General features: G+C 44.2%; 1 protein-coding gene across 1 annotated transcript; it reads right to left on the bottom strand.

The window, feature by feature from the left end:
* Nucleotides 1-2,404: 2,404 nt before the first annotated feature.
* LOC136384111 (ubiquitin-like protein 4A) lies at nucleotides 2,405-4,321 on the bottom strand. Its single transcript, XM_066354190.1, is given in 2 exon segments — nucleotides 2,405-4,005; nucleotides 4,007-4,321. Coding segments are annotated over 2 exon segments (477 nt in total). The 5' UTR covers nucleotides 4,171-4,321; the 3' UTR covers nucleotides 2,405-3,692.
* Between the last annotated feature and the right edge of the window lie 17,182 nt (nucleotides 4,322-21,503).

Genomic DNA, 21,503 nt, shown 5'->3' on the forward strand with positions numbered 1-21,503 from the left:
AGCTTAGGATAAGGAGAGAAGCTAAATGAAATTAGTGGTACCTTGAAATACGAATTAAATTCGTTCTGTAACTGAGCTCATAAGCCAGTCAACTTGTATATCAAACTGCTGATACTGGACCCATACACCAACGCACCTACTAGCGGCAGCTTCCCAAATCACGACTCGTATCTCGGAATTTCACTCGGATCTTGAACAAAAATACGGACTGAGTCGCAGCTTGTATCTTAAAAAAAAATTGTATGTTGGTCTGTTCGTATCTCAAGGTACCACTGTACCTTTGCTAAGAATGTTGGGGCTAGCTCATTAGGAAATCTAATAAGCAAGTCCCCGCTTGCTTAGTTTACAAGTTTTGTACATATAAAGAATTTCAGAAGGATGATTATTAGAAAGCATATAAAATGTTACAGAATACAGGTTTTTCAAGCAAGGGGAGTGGGATCGTGATCCCTTCTTCTAGAGGTATAAGTCACTCTCATGACTCCAGGATGGGAGGAAGAGTTAGGATTAATGTAGAAATTATTAATTAAGGTACATGAACATTGTCTCCTAAAGGCTTTTCAGATAGAAGAAGAGGAAGGGGTTTCAGATAGGCTCTATCTTCTTTGCTTTGTCTAGCAAGTGGCGTCAGTCCTTCCAGAGAACTCTAGGAACTAGTTAAACTATGACTAGCTGATTTCTGCCCCTTGTAAGCTCTTCTTGTTTTTTTCTTCCTCAGAAAGGAGGGATAAGGGGGCCTGACTCTTCCTTTTAAAATACTAATGTTAACAATTTTTGCAATTCCTTGACACCTTATCACATTCCCTGCTAGTTTTATATCATGAGTCAAATCCTTGACTCATTTTAATGAGGTGCACGAGGCTGTTGAGTAGGCAGGGGCCTAAAGTTAAGGCTAGGATCAGTGATCTGCAGACCCTGTAAGTAGGAACATCAGCCTATAACATGCAACAGAAACAGGGATGCCTTTTGTATATATTTAACAGGTAGACTCGATGTTTTCATTAACAGTAATACAGTCTACTGAAGAAACAAATGCTACTGATTAACTTCTTACAACCTGTACAAACCTTTTACAACTTCCATTAATTTTCAATTTTTATGAACTTTTTAATCTATTCAGAAATAACTAGCCTTCATAACAACTTACATTTTTTCTTTTTCTTTTAAAAGTATTTCTATACTTTACACCTTTCATTATCAAAACCATACAATTCTTTTATAGTCAGAACTTTTCATTTTAAAAATCTTAACCTTTAGTGACAACCAAGCTGGCAACAAGTAATTTTTCTTTAACGTATACTTCCTTTTGGAGGTGTCCTTCCTCTAAGTAGCTAAAATTTTTAGGTTACTTTATAGGGTAGCTATAAGCACATATATATTTTTCATTTACCTTGTAGCTTCCTTTCTAGTAAAGGGACTTATATCTCCCTTCTGTATGACTCATAGCAGTATATGCATCAACCCTTAAGACGACTTGTTCTGGTTTTCCTTTGACCTCAGTTTCTCTTCCTCCCCAGAGTCCAATTATAAGGAACCCCTCTGGGAGGTTCCTCAGGCTTCAGAGTGCGTAGACCAGCAAGCTTCCGGTTTGAGGCTGAAGCAGAGCATGTTGTCCTTTTCAGGGTCAGCTTACAGGGATTGGTGGGATCTGTTTGCACCATCTCCAAGGGGGTCTCCAAAGGAGCTTAAAAAGAAGAGGTATCACCTTGTCTAGTAAAATTCTATATGGGGTGAATTTTGCCCAGTAGGGGGGCATTTAGCTTTTAGCAAAACTGGGGGAGTAAGTCAGTCCACAGTTTTTAGAATAAATTTGATCAGGACTTTGTCAGAGTTTGGTTTATTTTTCTCAAACTCTGAGGCCTATAAGTACAATATAATTTCTAATTAATATTGAGTGCCTTTCCTACTAGCTGTGAGACCTTAGATATAATATTATTATATCTAGTATTAATGGGTAACATATAGTAATTTCTTTTTTTTTTTTTGACCAATAAAAGGACAACATTTATTTGCTGGGGGCATCCAAGAAAGAAGCTATACTACAGGGCCAGAAGGTGCACCTTGCTGGCTATGAACAAGGGCTTCAGTGGAAGCTGAAGGCAGCCATCTTTGATCCTGAGGCGGCAGCCTGGGATAAAGCAGACACTGCAGAGTAAGTGCACAGGGGAGGTAGGAAGAAACTGGGTATTTGGGGAAATTGTTCATCTGTTGCCAATACCCTGGACTTCTCAGTTTTGTAAACCAGTTAAGTTTCCTTTCTTGTTTAAACCAATTTCCTTTATGGCTAAACCAATTACTGGAAACCAACAGCAGCCTAGCTAGTATAGTTCTTTTTGGATCAAAGTCTAAGTCTCACATTCACCTTTAGTGCTATTTAAAATTGCAACACAAACTTCCTGACTGAGCGGCTGGATCACATAGGCTTCTATGTGGGCCCTGCTCTTTGATATGCTCAGCTCTCAGGTGGGCCAGGGGCTTCCTTCCGCTCTTGAAATCCTTCACCCGTAAGGCCTCTTGTCTTCCCAGCCCAGGGACCCAGGTAGAAGGGCCTTGGGCAGGGATGGTGATGGGGCTGGAGCATCCTTCCTCCTGTGCACACAGCTTCCTTCCAGCCTCAACTGTCCGGGGTCGCCTCCTCCAAGGAGCAGGTGTCTAGACAACATCTAGCGCCCATACCAGGTAGGGTGGGGGGATCAGTGCCACCAGGATGTGCTTCTGCCCCCTCCCTGGCATCCCAAAGTTTCCTCTAATGACAGTAAGGGTCGTGCAAAGTGAAAGCCCTTGTGCATACGTGGTGGGGGAAGGGTCCACTTCCATTCTAGGGTGAGCACATGATGCGGGGGCCAGGCTAAGTCCTGGCTCTGGCACTGCTTTGCTGAGTGACCTCAAGCCAGTCACCTGTCACCCCTAGGGAGCAAGACCTGCCCGTGTCCAGTGAGAGACAAGCAAAGGCGGTGTCCAGGGAAGAGCTGTGACAGGAGGGCCAGGATACCCCATCTCTGGGCCATGCTTGGTCATCATTTGGCTTCTGTCCTGTTTGTTTATGAAACACAAAAGGGAAGACTTCTATAGACAGCCCCCCACCCTGGGTCTGGGGTAAGGTGAAGGAAATTGAGTGAGATTTAAGGAGTGGCCTTCAGTGGGCAGTCAATGGCTAGGGACCAATATGGCACAGGCACTTGCCTGAGATCATACCGTAGAGCTGGGCGATGTTCATCCCTGACTCCCCAACCTGCCTTTCCTTCATTGAGTGTGCACTGGCTGTAGCGCGGAGGGAATCCAGGGCTGGCTGTCACCTGACCTCTCACCAATGCCAGAGGTCTGAAAAGGAGTCACTTGAGGATTTATTCTCAGTGGGCTAAACACTAAATGCCAAAGCCCATCCTTTGGAATCTTCCAAACGTCCCCTTTCCCTTCTTATCCTGAGGCACTTCCAGAAACTGGCTGGACTTGGATTCTGGCTTCCCCCTTTCACTGCAAGGAGCCTCAGCTGTCTCACATTTTGTTCAAGGTGCAAGAGCAAACCCAGGTCAAGTGCTTTCAGTGGTGCCTGGAACCTAGCAAGAGCTGGGTACAGGTTCCAGGGTACCCGTCAGCTATTAGTATTATAAGCCAAATTGCAACATGAGAACACATTTAATGCTACATGCAGCTTGCAGCCTGGCAGGGCTCATCCCCACACTCTGTGAATCCTATTTGGAGAACCCCTTCTCCATAGCTTCAGTGACTTTGGGGTGCAGGAAGCGGCTAGCTAAACGTTCGATGTCATCTAGGGTCAGGCGGTTTAGAGATCTCTCATAATCCCTCTGTAGTTGATCCAGGACTCTGCTGGCATCTGCAGCACTGAAGTGGCGTGCTAGGATTTTTGCAATGAGCTGCCAGGCTGGTGGGCGTGGGGGTGGAGCCTCAACCAGTTTCCAGGCGGCGCTTTCTTCCAGTAACACCTTTTCCAGAGGTTTGACGACTAGGTTGAGCTTGGAATTGGGCCCAATGCTATAATCAGAGTCTTTTGCCATCTGCAAGGGCCTTGCCCTTGAACAACAGCCGCTGCTGGCACACGGGGATGTTCAGCCTCTCAGAGACCAGATGTTTCAGCGTGGACACCAGCTCATCCTCGGACACCTGCAGGCTGCACTCACGGCCCTGAAGAGCCTTCACTGTCAGCTGCATGGCGCCGCGGCGGCGTCCACTCACTCAGACCACTCACACGCGCACCCCAATAGCCCCCCGCCGTGCGCCGCCGCCCGGGCGAGCGCCAGAACCGCCCGCCCTAGTAATTTCTTAACAACTGTTACTATAGTCTCATTTTTAGTAAGGAAACTTCTACTATCCTTTCGTAAAAACTTTTTCTAAACGTTCACCTGGGAAAGTTCCTCCTTCCCCGTTTTTCTTTATAATTTCTTTACTTTGCTTAGTATTTATTTGGGCACAGACTAAACATAAGGATGCTATGCCTTCTGTAATAGATTCTAGGCCTGGTTGTTAATCTCTTTACTTAGGTCTTCAGGTAAGAAAAGTCTTTTGTCTGGTATTTCTAACCCTTTTATTCTTAGTGGTCCTTTTTAGCTACTAAAATCTCTAAAGGCCCCACTGGTTTAGGGCTACATTTTTGGCTTTTTGCCCAATTTCCTTTTGTCTCTAATGAGTCCCCTTTTCTGGTGTCCTGGGCAACAAATAAGGGCTATAGTCTCTGGTCTTCTTTCCCTGGCCTGCCTCAATGCCTGAGTGAGAGTAGTAAGTTCTGCCTGCTGAGCCGAGGTCTTATGTGGCAAGGCTTGAGCCTAGATGGTCTTATCAAGAGTCACTACAGTTGCTCTAGCATGTTGGACCCTGTCTACAACAACACTGCTGCCATCTGTGCAGAAAACTCTGGAACCGCAGCCTGGCCAGAGTCTAATTCGGCAGAGCAGTCATGCAGAGGAATACTGGGGTCCTTACTCAGCAGATGTCAGAAATCCTTTTCTTTCTTTTTTTTTAATTTAATTATTTATTTATTCATTCATTTTAGAGAGGAGAGGGAGAGACAGAGAGAGAGAAGGGGGGGGAGGAGCTGGAAGCATCAACTCCCATATATGCCTTGACCAGGCAAGCCCAGGGTTTCGAACCGGCAACCTCAGCATTTCTAGGTCAACACTTTATCCACTGCGCCACCACAGGTCAGGCAGAGATCCTTTTCTTATCTGAGGGCCTGGATAAGGGCTATGAGTTCTGCCCTTTGTCTGAAGTTCCCCTGCTCAGTGCCTACGCTTAGATGACCCAGTCCAGGGTCACTATTGCAGCTCCTTTGTACCTGATGCCGTCCTGTATGTAACTGTTCCCATCTGTGTACAGTACCTCATTGGCGTCTGGCAACTCAGAGTCCTTTAAGTCTGGTTGGGCAGTCTGTATGATGTTGATTACCTCTGTACAGTCATGTCACAGGGTGGCTGGGTCATCATCAGGGAGTAGGCTTGCAGTTATTAGTAGCTGCATGACTATAGGCGGCTGGTGGGCAGCTAGTCTGGGAGGGTTGGTTTCCGCTCATATTCCTGGATAACTCTCCTGAAGCTGCCAGAGGAGAGATGGGCTGTGGGCCTCTCCCAGCTTAGTTGATTCCTGTAGGAGATATTCCTCTGAGAGAGGGGTGGTTAAGAGTAGCTGTAACCTGGCGTTTGAAGTTTTCATATTGGCCCCTATTGTTAAAGTTGTATTTTCCCCTTTGAAAGAAAATTGTGGCCTGGGGCTTTTGTAACAAGTCCCATCCTATTAAAGGGTAGGGACATTCCAGCACGACCAAGAACGGATGGGTGACAGTTCCTTGCCCTAGATTGACTGTCCACTGGGTGGTCAATGGATAGTATGCAGTTTTTCTCGTGGCCCCTTGTACTGGAATTTTGTGAGTAGTGATAGGTCCAAGAGGTTCAGTTAAGACCAAATGTGTTGCTCCAGTGTCTATTAGAAAGTCCAGTTTTCCCTGTTACCACAGGCTCCCAGAGGCTCAGCCCTCAAAGTTCGGGACCTTAGAGCTTGCCTTGGCTGCTTGTAATTTTGAATATTTATTTTTCTAATGTCCTTCCTCCTTGTAATATGCACACTGATTTTTTCCTAGCTGAGTCCTAGTCCTCCTTCCTCCTGAGTTTCTTTCTAATGTCTGGAGCTGACTGGACACAAAGAGCAAAGTTAATTACCCTAGCAGTTTTCTGGCACTTCAGGGTTTAGGGGTGTGTAGGCTCTATCACAGGGGTCCCCAAACTTTTTACACAGGGGGCCAGTTCACTGTCCCTCAGCCTGTTGGAGGGCCAGGCTATAAAAAAAAATATGAACAAATCCCTGTGCACATTGCACATATCTTATTTTAAAGTAAAAAAACAAAACGGGAACAAATACAATATTTAAAATAAAGAACGAGTAAGTTTAAATCAACAAACTGACCAGTATTTCAATGGGAACTATGCTCCTCTCACTGACCACCAATGAAAGAGGTACCCCTTCTGGAAGTGCGGTGGGGGCCGGATAAATGGCCTCAGGGGGCCGCATGGGCCGTAGTTTGGGGACCCCTGCTCTATCAGCTTCCTGCAGTCTCATTAAGAAAGCTGTGGGAGACTCTTAAGGACCTTGAATAACTTCTGATACCTTAGATAAATATATAGGTTTCTTAGTAGCTCCCCTGATCCCAGCTAACATAAACTGGTGAAGAGTGTTCAAAGTTTCTTCTCCTGCTTGGCTGTTAGGGTCCCACTTAGGCCAGGCAACCAGAAACATTTTCTCAAGGTGGTCTCTGTTGTCCTTGTTGGAATCCATGGGAGTCCAAAAAGACCAGAGTAACAGGCTTTATTGAAAGAAAGAAAGGAACCCTGCCGGGCACTTCTCCCGGGAGAAGGGCACCGATTACAGACTAGGGGGCGAATTTTATAGCATTTGGGAGAGCCTAAGAGGGTACTGAGTCAAAAGTTCTGGTATGTTCCCTTTTATGGTTTTAGGATTTCAGCTTTCTGGAACACTCTTTCTTGGGGCAGGTTTACCAGCTTCCTGGAATTCTTCTGCCTCAGGGGTGATTATCCAGTGAGTAAGGGTGAGGCCTGACAGATAAGCGGAACATCAAAACGGCAGTTGGAATTCCTGGTAAATTCATGTATCTATCAGTCCTAACTGGGGCAATGTATGTACAGTACAGATTCTAACAGTTCTGTTAGGGCTTCAGGCTTCCTCAAGAAAGGGGATTCTCAGCTTTTTAATTCTATAGATCACTATAGAGATTTAAATTATGTCCTATTACATCTATACCTCAAATTGTAAAGATCTAGTTAAAAACCAATACTTCATAAAATAAATCTTATACTCTACTTAATTATGAATCCCTTTTACATTCTAAGAAAACATACCTTATTTATGCTGTAACTTTACGCACCCTAACAGATAATGTCTAAAAAGCTCAAGAGAAACAGATTTCTGTTCACATGTTTTATAGCCCTTTCAATCTGGGCACAAAACTTAAATGTTTCCTACTACCACAATTAATAATTTTTTTCCTCCCTTCTACCTACTTTGTTGAGAATTCTACCGTTAAGCCAATCAATAGTAATATTTGTCACTCTGGGTTTGGTGACCTAACACTGAATAATACTGCTTCTGCGGTCCACAGCTCATGAGCAGACTGAACCTTACCACTTAAACTGCTTCAAAAATGATAATAACTGAACATTTATACATCATATAAAAAGATATCATTAATAATCATTATATATCCTGTAATATTTAAACCTAGATTTCAACATCACAGGGCTATGAAATTGCAAATAAGAGGGAGAATTAACAAAAGATTCCTGAAATAACACATACATTTCTAACATAGAAAATAGTTTTTCTACAACAATGGATCTTTGGTACAAAAGGAAATCTTTGTATTTGGCAGACTATACAATTTTATATATCTCATCATTAGTACAAATTTAGTACAATTTACAATAAGAGGATTGTAAATTACTACTGAGAAAAATAAGGAATGGTCAAAATGCACTCACTATTTCATAGCTATTCAGCTGGCAAAAGAGATGCTAACCCATCCCCTCTCCCCCCAAACATGCTTCTTTCTCTGCCTCTTCTCCAGCAAACTTGAGCAAAAACAATGGACCCTCCCAAGCAGGAATGCAATCTAATCTGCAAATTGCAACCAATTGCCCTTCTCTGAGGTAAGCACACACATGGCTGCCCAGCATTATTTTTAACAATAAAAGTAGCAAACTCAAAATACACAAATTTTACAAACTAATTTTTCCAACAGTGGGCTATTCTAGTTCACACAAGGTCCTCAATTTCCCCGGGGACATAGTAACCTTGTAATCCCCTGAAAACCCTTTCTTACAATTCTTGACCATCATGACTAAAGCAGTGGATTTTAGAAGGGGCAGTATTCCCTAAATCTTCTCCTCAGGTCTGGCTCTAGGTATGAGGCAGTGATTCCCCGGAGCCAAAGCAGAGGAGGGGGGCTGTAGCAAAAGGGTGGTAGCCCTAGTTTACTGCGCTGTTAAAATCTTTTGTCTTAATCACTTGGTGCAGCCCTTAAGCCAAGCGGAGGTTTCTTTGTTAGTAAATATAAGGGAATCAGTCAGGGTGCCTGGGATTCCCGGTGCAGAGGGGAGGAAGAGGAGCAGGTGCCTGGAGCTGTGCGAGGAGCCAACACGCCCAGCCGCGCCACGGAGCCTAAGTGAGCGCGACCCAGGCTTGGCTGGCCCGAAACACCTTGGAGGCAGCACCACCTGTCTGCCGCTTTTTTTCTTTTCCCCACCGCTTTCTGTGCGCAGCTGCAGCCTCTGCTGCCGCAGTCAGCTGCCACCTGGCTATACTACCTGCTCGTGGGTAGGTGCCCGGTGACAGTGTACTAGACTGCCTGTGCTTTCTCCGGTCTGGCAATTCTTGGTTTGGCCAGTCTGCTCTAAAAGTTGGTCACTTTAATTCACAGCGTTTTCAATGTCTTTTTAGACAATTTTTATACTATAATTATTGGAAAATCTAATTTAAAAATTCTTAAGGATACATTTTAGTGAAGTCTGGTTCTTATTTTTATATTCTTCTAAAGAAAGTTTTAATTTTTCTATTTTCCTTCTTAATATTTAATTCCTACCCCATATTTTCCAAATGGGTAAAACTTCTTTGGGTCAGTATGTAAATATCTGAAACTAGTTTCTACTCGATACTGAGGAGCCCTGAGGAGCCACTGCGCCACCTCACCCGCAGGTGTTGTAAAGTACCAAAAGCTACAGAATCAATATTAATATCTTAAGAGGCTTAAAGAACATTTTATTGATTTGGGTTAAGGTGTGCAGAAAAATTTTGTGAATAATCTCTGTACTGTGTGATTGGCATAAAACCAGGATGGCCCTTGGCATTGTATTGTAAATGCAAAGGGAAGGAAAACATGGATTCCCTGACATTCCACCACACCTGTGGGGAAAGGGGTGAATGGCTAGCCAAGTGCAGGAAGAGAAAAGCCAAAATAAACCTTTTCTTATAGCAATGAGCCATTTGCAGGCATTAGTCCCCACGGAAACTACCTCTCCCATATAAATGCATATAGTTAAGGTGTGTGACTCTGGACAAGGAGATGGCGGATAAACATTAGAGAATATAGGACAGTCTCTTAATATGTAAAGAGACATCTTTCTATCATTGTGTTGACTTGTAAATTTTGTTTTCTCCAAAATGATGTATGGCTTGCAAATTAAACATAGTCCTATCATGTTAAAGGGCATATGACTATAACCAATAGTGGTAAAGGGCACGTAATTACAATTTTTGCTTCTGTACTTCCCGCTTGCAAAACTATAAAAACTAGGTAGAACAAAGGGCCGGCACGCTCTCCCTCAGATTTCTGTCGGAGTTGCTGCCGCTTGGCCAAGCTAGACAATAAAGCTTTGGTGTGGAATCGACGGATTTTGTTTGTGTCTTCAATGTTTCGAGTCCCTCCGGATTAGGCTTAACACACTTCTTTTAGCACTCTCTTAGGTCTTTAGTTAGTTTTAGCTTTAAGCAATATAATATTTTTATGAATTTTGCTTTGCTATTTTGCCATTTTTTTATATTTTGTGGGCTTTAGAATGGTTTTCTCAGAGTTGCCTTTCAAAAGTGACAACCATCTGCTGAGTCCACCTTGGGATATTTGCTCTCCTTAGTATAGGCCGGTCAGTATACACCCCTGACCAGGTCAGACCTGGAGATGGAAGAGGTTTCCCTCACCTTCCGGTGGACAGCCACTAAACCATATGGAGTTTACGAATTTCCCTTCACTTCTGTCTCTGGTTTTAAGTCAGAAATTTCCAATTGAAATTGCACCAGAGATTTTCCAGACAAACAAAGAGAACCTACAAAACAGACAATTCACTATTTACATTTACACTTGACTTTTAGGCACAGTTCAACAGACAAGGAAAGGGGTTGCTCCATCAGGAGCCTCTCAAGTGCCCTCCTGGCCGCGTCTCTCGCAGGAGCTTAGGTGCCTCTTAGCATTGGTGGGTTGATATAAAGCCTGGACTAGATCAGAGAGTGTCTGATACCACCCTAAGCCGTATTAGGATCGCCACAGAACCGTAGGTTGGAGCCCAATCAGACTCTGTAGTTATTCACCGTGGAACCACAAACTGGAAACTCAGGTGCTGGCACCAGAGATCCCCATTCACACACCAATCACTCAGGGGTTTTTTTAGACAGAACAGTTGCAAGGAAAAGGTAGAGTTCTTCCCCTAACCAGAACTCTCTGCTCCCACCAGTGTCTGGCATTAAACCAAGGCTCTCTGCTCTACCAGAGAGCTTCTCCACTAACCGAGGCTCTCTGCTCTACCAGATTGCTCCTTCACTAACCAGGGCTCTCTGCTCTACCAGAGAGCTCCCGGCATTAAAACTTTCTGCCAACGTCTTGGCCCTGGAGAGCCCATTACATGAGTTTTGATCGCATCTGATCCTCTGCCCACAATAGTTTCAAATCTACTAGTCCAATACAATTCAAAATCCAGCAAAGCAAAAGATTTACTTTACTTTCCTTACGTCTGGAGGTCAATGTTGACTCCTTAATTTTATGGTTGAATCTGGGGGCCAGGGGTGTCTGCCAGAAAGTTCTCCGAGACCCATAGGATAACTAGAGCCCTGGAATGTCCCTCCGAGAGGTCCAGTGGGGTCAGGCAACCTTCCGAAGAGGCCAGCCTGTCCAGGTGTCTCTACCCAGTAACACGGAACACCGGCAATCTGGACGAGCCCCTAGGTGTATACATTATACAAATGTATAAAGTAGTGTAGTCCACGGATTACATAGAGACTCCAAGGCAGGATACAGAAGAAATTTTAGAAGGAGCTTTATTAATAAGACAACAAGGCATACACGGGGTTTAGCTCACCCAAGTCATGCAGCCCAGATTGTAGCCGGTTGATCACATACTTGTTGAGGGGAAAAGGAGGAAGAACAAAGGTACTGAAGTCATTTACTGATAAGCTTACATTTATCTATAGGATCTATTAAAAGGAAAAATATTCCTACACATCAAGACCACAAGGTAATTACACAGTAGTAATAAATATTTTACATATCAATATAGTAGTGGTAAATGTTTTACATATCAAAGGCATTCCCAAATTATCTAGGGTCTACCACCTATCCCTGTCACCACAATAGTGGGAAATGAAATGTTTAGCTTAGGATAAGGAGAGAAGCTAAATGAAATTACCTTTGCTAAATGCGTTAGGGCTAGCTTATTAGGAAACCTAATAAGCTAGTCAGTCCCCACTTGCTTAGTTTACAAGTTTTATACATATTAAGAATTTCAAGAGGGATGATTATTAGAAAGCATATAAAATGTTGCAGAATACAGGTTTTTCAAGCAAAGGGAGTGGGGTCCTGATCCCTTGTTCTAGAGGTATACGTCACCCTCATGACTCCAGGAGGGCAGGAAGAGTTATAGAAATTTTTAATTAAAATATGTAAACACTGTCTCCTAAAGGCTTTTAAGATAGGAGAAGAGGAAGGGGTTTTCAGATAGGCTCTGTCTTCTTTGCTCTGTCTAGCACATCATGTCAGTCCTTCCAGAGAACTCTAGTTAAACTATGATTAACTACTAACTAACTTTGCCCCTTTAATCTCTTTCTCTTGGGGTTTTTGTCTCCTCAGAAAAGGGGTAAGGGAGACCTGGCTCTTCTTTTTGGAATACCAGTATCAACAGTTTTATAGTTCCTTGACACCTTATCACACTGAAGCACAGAGGTTGTTGGTTTTGATCCCTAGTTGGGGCACATGCAGGAGCAGATTGATGTTCCTGTCTCTCACTCTCTCACTTCCTCTCTCTAAAATCAATAAAATAAACATTAAAAAAATAACTCAGCGTCAGAAATCTTGCCCCAGATTCAGTAGGTTTAAGCTGGGCCCTAGCTTCTGACTTTTTAAATAGCTTCCTGATCTTTCTCTTGAACATTCCAGATGAGAACCACTGACTGAGAAATGGCTAGTCCATTAGGGTTGGCTACACCTGGTGGGGAGGGACAAGTTAAACACTTAATTTCATAAGGTCAGTTTAAGGCCAGTGACCTAGCCTGACCAGGCGGTGGCGCAGTGGATAGAGCATCGGACTGGGATGCGGAGAACCTAGGTTCAAGACCCTGAGGTCACAAGTTTGAGCGTGGGCTCATCTGGTTTAAGCAAAGCTCACCAGCTTGGACCCAAGCTTGCTGGCTCAAGCATGGGGTTACTCAGTCTGCTGTAGCCCCACGGACAAGGCACATATGAGAAAGCAATCAATGAACAACTAAGGTGTCACAACAAAAAACTAATGATTGATGCTTCTCATCTCTTTCCATTCCTGTCTCTCTGTCCCTATCTATCCGTCCCTCTGACTCTCTCTGTATAAAAATAAATAAATAAATAATAATAAATAATAATAATAATAATAAATAAGGCCAGTGGCTGCTGCCATGGCCATGCAGATTCTCATTGAATTTGGGCAGACAGTAAAAAAACTGTGGAGTCAGAAAATGGTGGCCCATTTCATTTATTACAGTCTCATAATGGAAGACGAGCAAACAAGTGGGGAAGGCCTCTTCCCTTTCTCCCATCTCAGGACCCCACCAGCCTCAGCACTCCCCAGCCAAGCAAGTCAGGGCTCCCAAGCCCCAACTCGGTCTCTGGTTCCACGACCCAGACTCGTTCTCCGGACTCACCTCCGGACTCCAGGCCCCACCAGCCTCAGTAGGGCTCAGCCAAACAGGCCTGGCAGAAATCTCTCTTCCTCTCTCTCTCTCTCTCTCACTCTCTCTCTCTCTCTCTCTCCTGCAAAAGGATAGCAAACAATCACCCCTCCCCATGGCCACAGGCAATCCACAATTGTAAGCTGCCACACTGAGGGCAAGCACCCGCAGCCCTCCATGGACTAGACACACAAGGCGCTGCCCCAACACAAGCTAGCAAACCTAAAATCATTTGTTTACCCAACAGTCAGTATTTCCGTCTCTCATTTTCTACTTTCTACTTCTGATTTTGGATTTATGTTGTATTTATTTGGTTTTGGTAGTTCAAGGACTGATTACCAACAAACCTCTTTACTCTGAGTCATGGCACTGAACCTTCTCTCCTTGAGCAGATACTAAATCTTCCACTTATCGTAATCTCCCACATCTGAACATTCTCACTGTTTTATAGTCATCTCAGTTAACCTAATTTAGACCTGCATTATTTTCTTTGGCTGAGGCAGTTTAGAAAGCAGCATGAAGTTCTGGTGTTTTAATACATTTTTTTTCTTCCCAGAATGAGGACACTCTTCTCCAACCCAGGAGTTTTATATTTTCCTTCCTGGTCTTTTCACTTCATGCAACAGAAGAACTCATCCAGAAAAAGAAAAATTTCTAGACTGTTTTAAGCAATTACATACATGGGTGTTTTTTTTTATATAAATTTCTTATAAAATTGTGGCTTTCCTTTAATTCACTTACATGTATGATACATTTCATGGGATTAATTTTTAAGATACTTGTAAAGCCAGCAGCCAAGGCCAGGGCCACCATCACAGCAGCCTGGCCCATGCAGGTTCGCATTGGATTCGGACAGTCAGTAAAGAAACAACGGAGCCAAAAACTGATGGGCAATCATCTTTAATCCTAGCTTGCACCCGGCGGGCAAGTAAAAACACACACTGGGCTCCAAAACCCACTCTCATTCAGTGCTCACAAAGCTACTGACTTATCCGAGTTTCCTAGAATCAAAGGTTTCTAGCTCACCAGACTTATTCACCTCTGTTCCCCATCTCCTTCCTTCTCTCTGCACAAACTTTGCACAAACTGGCTTCTCACTCAACACTCCGCCATCTTGGCTGCTTCTCCTGGCCTCTTCCACATGGCCTTTCTCCGCTCTCTGCTCTCTAATGCTAATCTCAGGAACCAGGAGAGTAAGCTTCCGTTCTGCCCCCATTTTAAAGTGTAGAAATCAAAACCTTTAATACAATATACAAAATAGGGAAGTCTCTCATACAAAGCCACTTATCAGAGACATGATGGGATTGTACCACCCCACATCAAAAAGGGTGGGAAAGGCTTAATCCCAAAACCAAGCCCCAGGCTACAAGGATTCTGCCTGCCCACAGCCCACAGAGACACACATTAATATCACCTGGGCAACGGCCTCCACGTAGGCAGCGTCATCTTTAACAAAGTGAGCATAACACATTTTATCTGTCCAACAATACTTCTGGGTCTTGGAGTGAGTTTCAAGGTATTATAGTTAATTACTGATTACTTGTAAGCTGATTTTTAAATCTGTTGAAAATTTGTCTCTTCCCCCTTATCTCATAATTGCCTGTGTATGTGTGACTTCTCTGCTTCAAATGACCAGCACAGTGTGTGCCAGGCACAGTGAATGACAGCATAAAAGAAAAATACATATTCTCCACCTTCAAGGTTAAAATGAGGATGGGAAGATAAGAAATCACAATATTATAAAGCACTGTAAGTTTTGAGCATGTTCCAGTTTCTCCTTTATTCAAACCTGTGTTAGTCTTCCACTTTAACTGACTAAGCTGAGTGATTTGTTTTCTTCATTCCTCTTTGGCCTAGTGTGGGCTATCAGAGAAGGCAATCTGGCATCGTAAAGCCAGTAGCCATGGCCAGCATCACAGCTGCCTGGCCCATGCAGGTTCGCATTTGATTCGGACAGATGGTAATAAAACAACGAAGCCAAAAATTGGTGGACCATTAGCTTAGTCCTAGCTTGCATCCAGCAGGCAAGTAAAAACACACACCAAGCTCCAAAACCCACTTATTCAGCTCTCACAAAGCCACTGACTTATCTGAGTTTTCCTAGAATCAAAGGTTTGTACCTCACCAGCCTTTTTCACCTCTGTTCCCCATCTCCTTCTCTCTGCACAAACTGGCTTCTCCTTCAGCACTCGGCCATCTTGGCTGCCTCTCCTCTCCTCCACGTGGCCTTACTCTGCTCTCCCTTATATGTAGAAATCAAAACCTTTAATCCAATATACAAACAAGGAAGTCTGATACAAAGTCACTTAGGGTGGGAAAGGCTTGGTCTTAAAACTAAGCCTTAGGCTATAATGACCCTGCCTGCTTACAGTCTGTCCCCCACAACCAATGCAAACTATAAGCAAGCAAACATATATATTATATTTACAAACTTATTTGACCAACATTCCACCCCTTTTGCTTGCTTCACAATCTAAAACACAGGTATTCCTGCACAAGAAAATTAGGCACATAACACAAATTACAACATGACAAATAATACAATTTCAACAATTACAAAGATATACTTCACCAGTCTCTGAGCACTTTGCCAAAAGCACAAAATGTCCTCTGACTTCTTTCTAGATGTTTGAAAAGCTTCCTGGGGCAGGAGGAGGGCCTCCCACAAAGCCGGCCCCCCACCCCCATCAGAGTATATTACATTGTCCAAAATCCATAAGTCCATCCAACAAAGGAGCCAGTGCCCACTCTGGTCATAGTCCAGGAATCAGTCCACACACATGGGGCCTCAACCACCCCTTTCATCCCTGCTGTCCTGGCAGGTCTTACACTGTCCCAAGGAGGAGCATGTGGCAATGGCAGTCAGCATTTCTATCTCTGCTCCAGAGAGCATGATGGCATTCACCTCTATGTCCCAAAATCGCAGACCTACTAGGGGCGTAGTAAGAACTCCTTGCTGCTGGGCTCTACCTTCTGGATGCTGCCAATCACAACTTCAGCCTGATTCTCCTCATCCTCCAAAGAGGAACTAAAAACACCAGCTTCTGCTGCTGGGCTTGAGTCCCAGGCCACTGCTGCTTTCTGCTCTCTGGCCTTGCAGCCCAAGCTCTGACCTCAGCCCCGGCATCTTGCTGCAGCTGGCTCTCCACAATGTCCAGGGCAATCTGCAACTCACAAACCTGTGATTCCTTCTCCAGCAGCTGCTCCATTTTCAAGCGAATATCAGAAACCTGGTTGGCCTCCTTCAGTGCTTGCTCCAGCTCCAAGGTCGGCATTTCTTTCTACCATGTTTGCTCCAGTTCCTTCCACTGCTCGGTTTGCAGGTCCCAGGCAGCCTCTTCCACAGAGCTCTTGGTTTCCTCATGCATGGCTGTAAAAGTCAGCCAGCCTACAGTCCTCAAGAGGACAGCCATGAGGAACCATAACAGCAGCCAGTCCTCTACTCCACCGCTCAAAGGTGGTGGTGGCTCCATACCAATATGTATTGAATCCTGCCGACTACGCCAAATGTATGGCCAGTAGCCATGGCCACCATCACAGCTGCCTGGCCCATGCAGGTTATCATTTGATTCGGACAGACGGTAATAAAACAACAGAACCAAAAATTAGTGGGCCATTAGCTTTAATCCTAGCTTGTACCCAGCGGGCAAGTAAAAAAACACACTGGGCTCCAAAACCCACTCATTCAGTGCTCACAAAGCTACTGACTTATCCGAGTTTCCTAGAATCAAAGGTTAGCACCTCACCAGCCTTTTTCACCTCTGTTCCCCATCTCCTTCTCTCTGCACAAACTCTGCACAAACTGGCTTCTCCTTCAGCACTTGGCCATCTTGGCTGTCTCTCCTCTCCTCTACGTGGCCTTTTTCTGCTCTCCCTTATAGCAGTGGTCCCCAACCTTTTTTGGGCCACAGACCGGTTTAATGTCAGAAAATATTTTCATGGACCGGCCTTTAGGGTGGGACGAATAAATGTATCATGTGACCGAGACAAGAGTCAAGAGTGAGTCTTAGATGGATGTAACAGAGGGAATCTGGTCATTTTTAAAAAATAAAACATCGTTCAGACTTAAATATAAATAAAACGGAAATAATGTAGGTTATTTATTCTTTCTCTGCAGACCGGTACCAAATGGCCCACGGACCGGTACCAAATGGCCCACAGACCGGTACCTGTCCGCAGCCCTGGGGGTTGGGGACCACTGCCTTATAGTGTAGAAATCAAAACCTTTAATCCAATATACAAACAAGGAAGTCTCTGATACAAAGTCACTTATCTGAGGCATAAAGGGATTCTTCATGAGAGTGTACCACTCACATCATGCAACAGTCAAGGGTATGGGGAAAAGCTTAGTCTTAAAACTAAGCCTTAGGTTATAATGATCCTGCCTGCTTATAGCCTGTCCCCCACAACCAAAGCAAACTATAAGTGAGCAAACATGTATATCATGTTTACAAACTTATTTGATGAACAGGCATCTTCTCAGGAGCCTATGAAATAACCTGAGCTAGTATAAACCGCAGGACAGAGAAGGGTCTTGGTCTCTGTCACTGAAACTTCTGCACAAAGCTTAGGCATCACTGGAGCAATTTCCTGAGAGAGAATCTGGCTGTCAAGAAATGCTTGAAACAGTTGCTGTCGGAGACATCTTCCACCCTGCTCTTTTCTCTCTCCCTTCAGTCATTGCTCCTATGTAAGCTCCGTCACTTTTGCCCTTCAAGCTCAAGCTTGCTTATCTAAACAGTACCTCTAAACAGGCCAGCCTTCTACAACCTACACTGTAAAGTCTACAGCCAGTTTTGTCTCAAAGGCAGGTCCTTGATTCACCCCGCATTCTAGCCAAAGATTCTAACTTTTATGTACATGCCTTTTTTTTTTTTTCAAGTGAAAGGAAGGGAATTAAAGATATAGACTCCCACATGCACCCTGACTGGGATCCACCTGGCAATCCTACCCGGGCTCATGCTCAAATTCTGAGCTGTCCTCAGCGTCCAGGGTTCAAATCAATTGAGCCACTGGTTGTGGGAGGAGAAGAGGGACAGAAGAAGAGAGGGAAGGAAAGAGAAGCAGATGGTTGCTTCTCACATGTGCCCTAACCGGGAATCAAAAATCAAACTCGCACACTGAGCCTATGTTCTATCCACTGAGACAACCAGCCAGGGGCATTTGGGGGGGAGGGTGAGAAAGAGAGAGAGACAAATAGAAAGGGAAAGAGATGAGATACATCAGTTCATAGTTGCTTTCTCATTTGTGCCTTGATGGGGTAGAGGGCTCAAGGCGAGCCAATGACCCTCTGTTCAAGCCAGCGACCTTTGGGCTCAAGCCAGCAACTGTGGAATCAATCATGTTGATGAGCCCACCTTCACCTGGATGAGCCCACACTCAAGCTGGTGACCTTGAGGTTTCAAACCTGGGACCTCATCATCCCAAGTTAAAGCTCTATCCCCTGTACCCCCATAGGTCAGTCTGTGTATGTTCCCTTCTTTTTTTGATTGGGTCCTCAAGTCCAACCAGTGACCCTTTGCTCAAGCCAGCAACCTTGGGCTCCAAGCCATTGACCTTTGGTCTCAAGCCAGTGACCATGGGGTCATGTCTATGATCCTACACTTAAGACAGTGCCCCTGTGCTCAAGCTGGTGAGCCTGCACTCAAGCCAGATAAGCCTATGCTCAAGCCTGCAACCTCAGGGATTGAACATGGGACCTCAGTGTCCCAGGTTGGTGCTCTATTCACTACGCCACCATGAGTCGGGCTGTTACACCTTTTTAAGCAATATTTTATTATTCTCAGACACAGAAAGCAAAACCATCCCCCCGGGGCCTAGAGAGAATCTATGTGAGAGCTGGCTAATTAGGTTTTTCTTTGCAAAGCACTGACTTTAATTCTCAGCACTTTCTTTCTTACAATCTGCCAAATGCACAGCCTTGTAAGACAGTGAGATCTGTATCTTTGGTTCTAGGGACAAGCTCTGAGGCTGTGAATTCCCCAAAGAGCACATTTGACTTTACATCCTCTGCACCCTTCTCTTAGTCATTCAAGACATAGAAATAAAATAAAACACCTGGTTCATACTTAACTGAATTACCCTTGTGAAGAGAATTGCAAATGGTAAGCAAGTTAATTTCCCAAGAAACCCATCTTAAAGGGTACAGCAGGACTCCAGGAAATTTGCCACCTAGCCTGCCAGACAGAACTGTTCAATGGGCTCTCCATGTGATCGTATGTGCCTTGTCCACTAAATGCCTCTTAGTACCTCTTTTTTTTTCTTTAATATATTGCGTTTTTATTTTTTTATTTTTGTTAGGTAAGCTAGGTTTTTGTTGTTGTTGTTGTTTTTTCAGAGAGAGAGAGGGATAGACAGGGACAGACAGACAGGAACGGAGAGAGATGAGAAGCATCAATCATTAGTTTTTCATTGCGCGTTGCAACACCTTAGTTGTTCATTGATTGCTTTCTCATATGTGCCTTGACTGCGGGCCTTCAGCAGATCGAGTAACCCCTTGCTGGAGCCAGCAACCTTGGGTTCAAGCTGGTGGGCTTTTTGCTCAAACCAGATGAGCCCGCGCTCAATCTGGCGACCTCGGGGTCTTGAACCTGGTCCTCTGCATCCCAGTCTGATGCTCTATCCACTGCGCCACCGCCTGGTCAGGCGGTACCTCTTTTGATTGTAAGTCAAATCTACATGGAATCCAGGAGTTCTATCTGTTTAGTGCTGCTAGAAATTCAAGATTTCTTACCTTCTTAATGCTTAGATGTTTTTCGCCTATTTCACTGAGAGGAGTAATGTGACTGGTATCTTTGGGAAGTGAATACTTGGTCTGGTTATCTCCTTGTCATGATGAGATCTAAACTTATTTTATCTGGATAAAAATCAGTCAAAACCATATATTATCTGATTTTTAATTTATATAAAATGTGAAATATGCTTACTAGGTGAATCTATAGAGACAGAAAATATATTGGTGGTTGCCTGGGGTCTGTGGAGTTTGGGGGTAGAAATTGGAGTGGCTATTTATGAGTATGGGGCTTCTTCCAGGGGTAATGAAATGTTCTGTAATTGTTTTGTGGTGATGGTTACACAACTCTGTGGATACACTAGAAACCATTGAGTTGTACATTTTATTTTATTATTCTTTTAAAGATTTCATTTATTGATTTTTCAGAGAGAGGAGGAGGGAGCAAGAAATATCAACTCATAGTTTTTTCACTTTAGTTGTTATTGGTTGCTTGTCATATGTGCCTTGACTGGGCAAGCCCAGGGTTTCAAACCCATGACCTCAGCATTCCAGGTCAAAGCTTTATCCATTGTGCCACCACAGGCCAGGCGACTTTCACATTTTAAATGGGTGAATTGTATGGAATGTGAATTACATTTTTTTCTTTTCTTTTTTTATTATTAAGTGAGAGGCAAGGAGGCAGAGACAGAATCCCACATGCATCCCAACGGGGATCCACCCGGCAAGCCTCCTATGGAACGATGCTCTGCCCATCTGAGGCCACTGCTCCATTGGCTCAGCAACTGAGCCATTTTAGCCCCTGAGTAGAAGCCATGGAGCTATCCTCAGTGCCTGGGGCCAACTTGCTCAAACTGTTTGTGCCATGACTGCGGGAGGAAAAGAGAGAGAGAGAGAGAGATAAAGGGAGAAGGGTGGAGAAGCAGATGGTCACTTCTCCTGTGTGTCCTGGCCCAGAATCAAACCCAAGACTTCCACATGGTAGGCCAGTGCTCTATCACTGAACCAACCAGCCAAGGCCAGAATTACATTTCAATAAAGCTAAAAAAAAAAAAAAAAAAGCCAATTCCTGGCCAGATAGCTCAGTTGGTTAGAGTATCATCTCAGTTGGTTAGAGGTTACCGGTTCAATCCCCAATCAGGGCACATACAGGAACAGATTGATGTTCCTATCTCCCTTCCTCTCTCTCTCTCTAAAAATAAATAAATAATAAATCAAGGAGTTCACAGACAACACTGAGGAGGGTATGCACATAAATTTGTTCCAGTGAAGGAATCAAACCACCTCTGTCACTGAGGTGAGAAAGCCTGGTGCCTTATCCTAATGCCCCTTGTTATATACACAATTTCTATTTGGAGTCTTTCCATAATCTTGTTATAGTTAGTGAGCAGCAGTGAGGCCTTGGTTACAGCTTCCCCTTGTTTTCAATCAACAATGAACATGACTAATGTCACTATGGCTCAGCTCAACCACACACATGGACTCATGAGTGTGGACATGTGCTTGGGGCAAGTGGGGCTGACCAGCTAGAGACTTGGCTCCTTGCAAAGACAGTGTTTGGCTAAACTTGGAA

This window comes from Saccopteryx leptura, chromosome 12, assembly GCF_036850995.1.
Source record: "Saccopteryx leptura isolate mSacLep1 chromosome 12, mSacLep1_pri_phased_curated, whole genome shotgun sequence".
Taxonomy (NCBI): domain Eukaryota; kingdom Metazoa; phylum Chordata; class Mammalia; order Chiroptera; family Emballonuridae; genus Saccopteryx; species Saccopteryx leptura.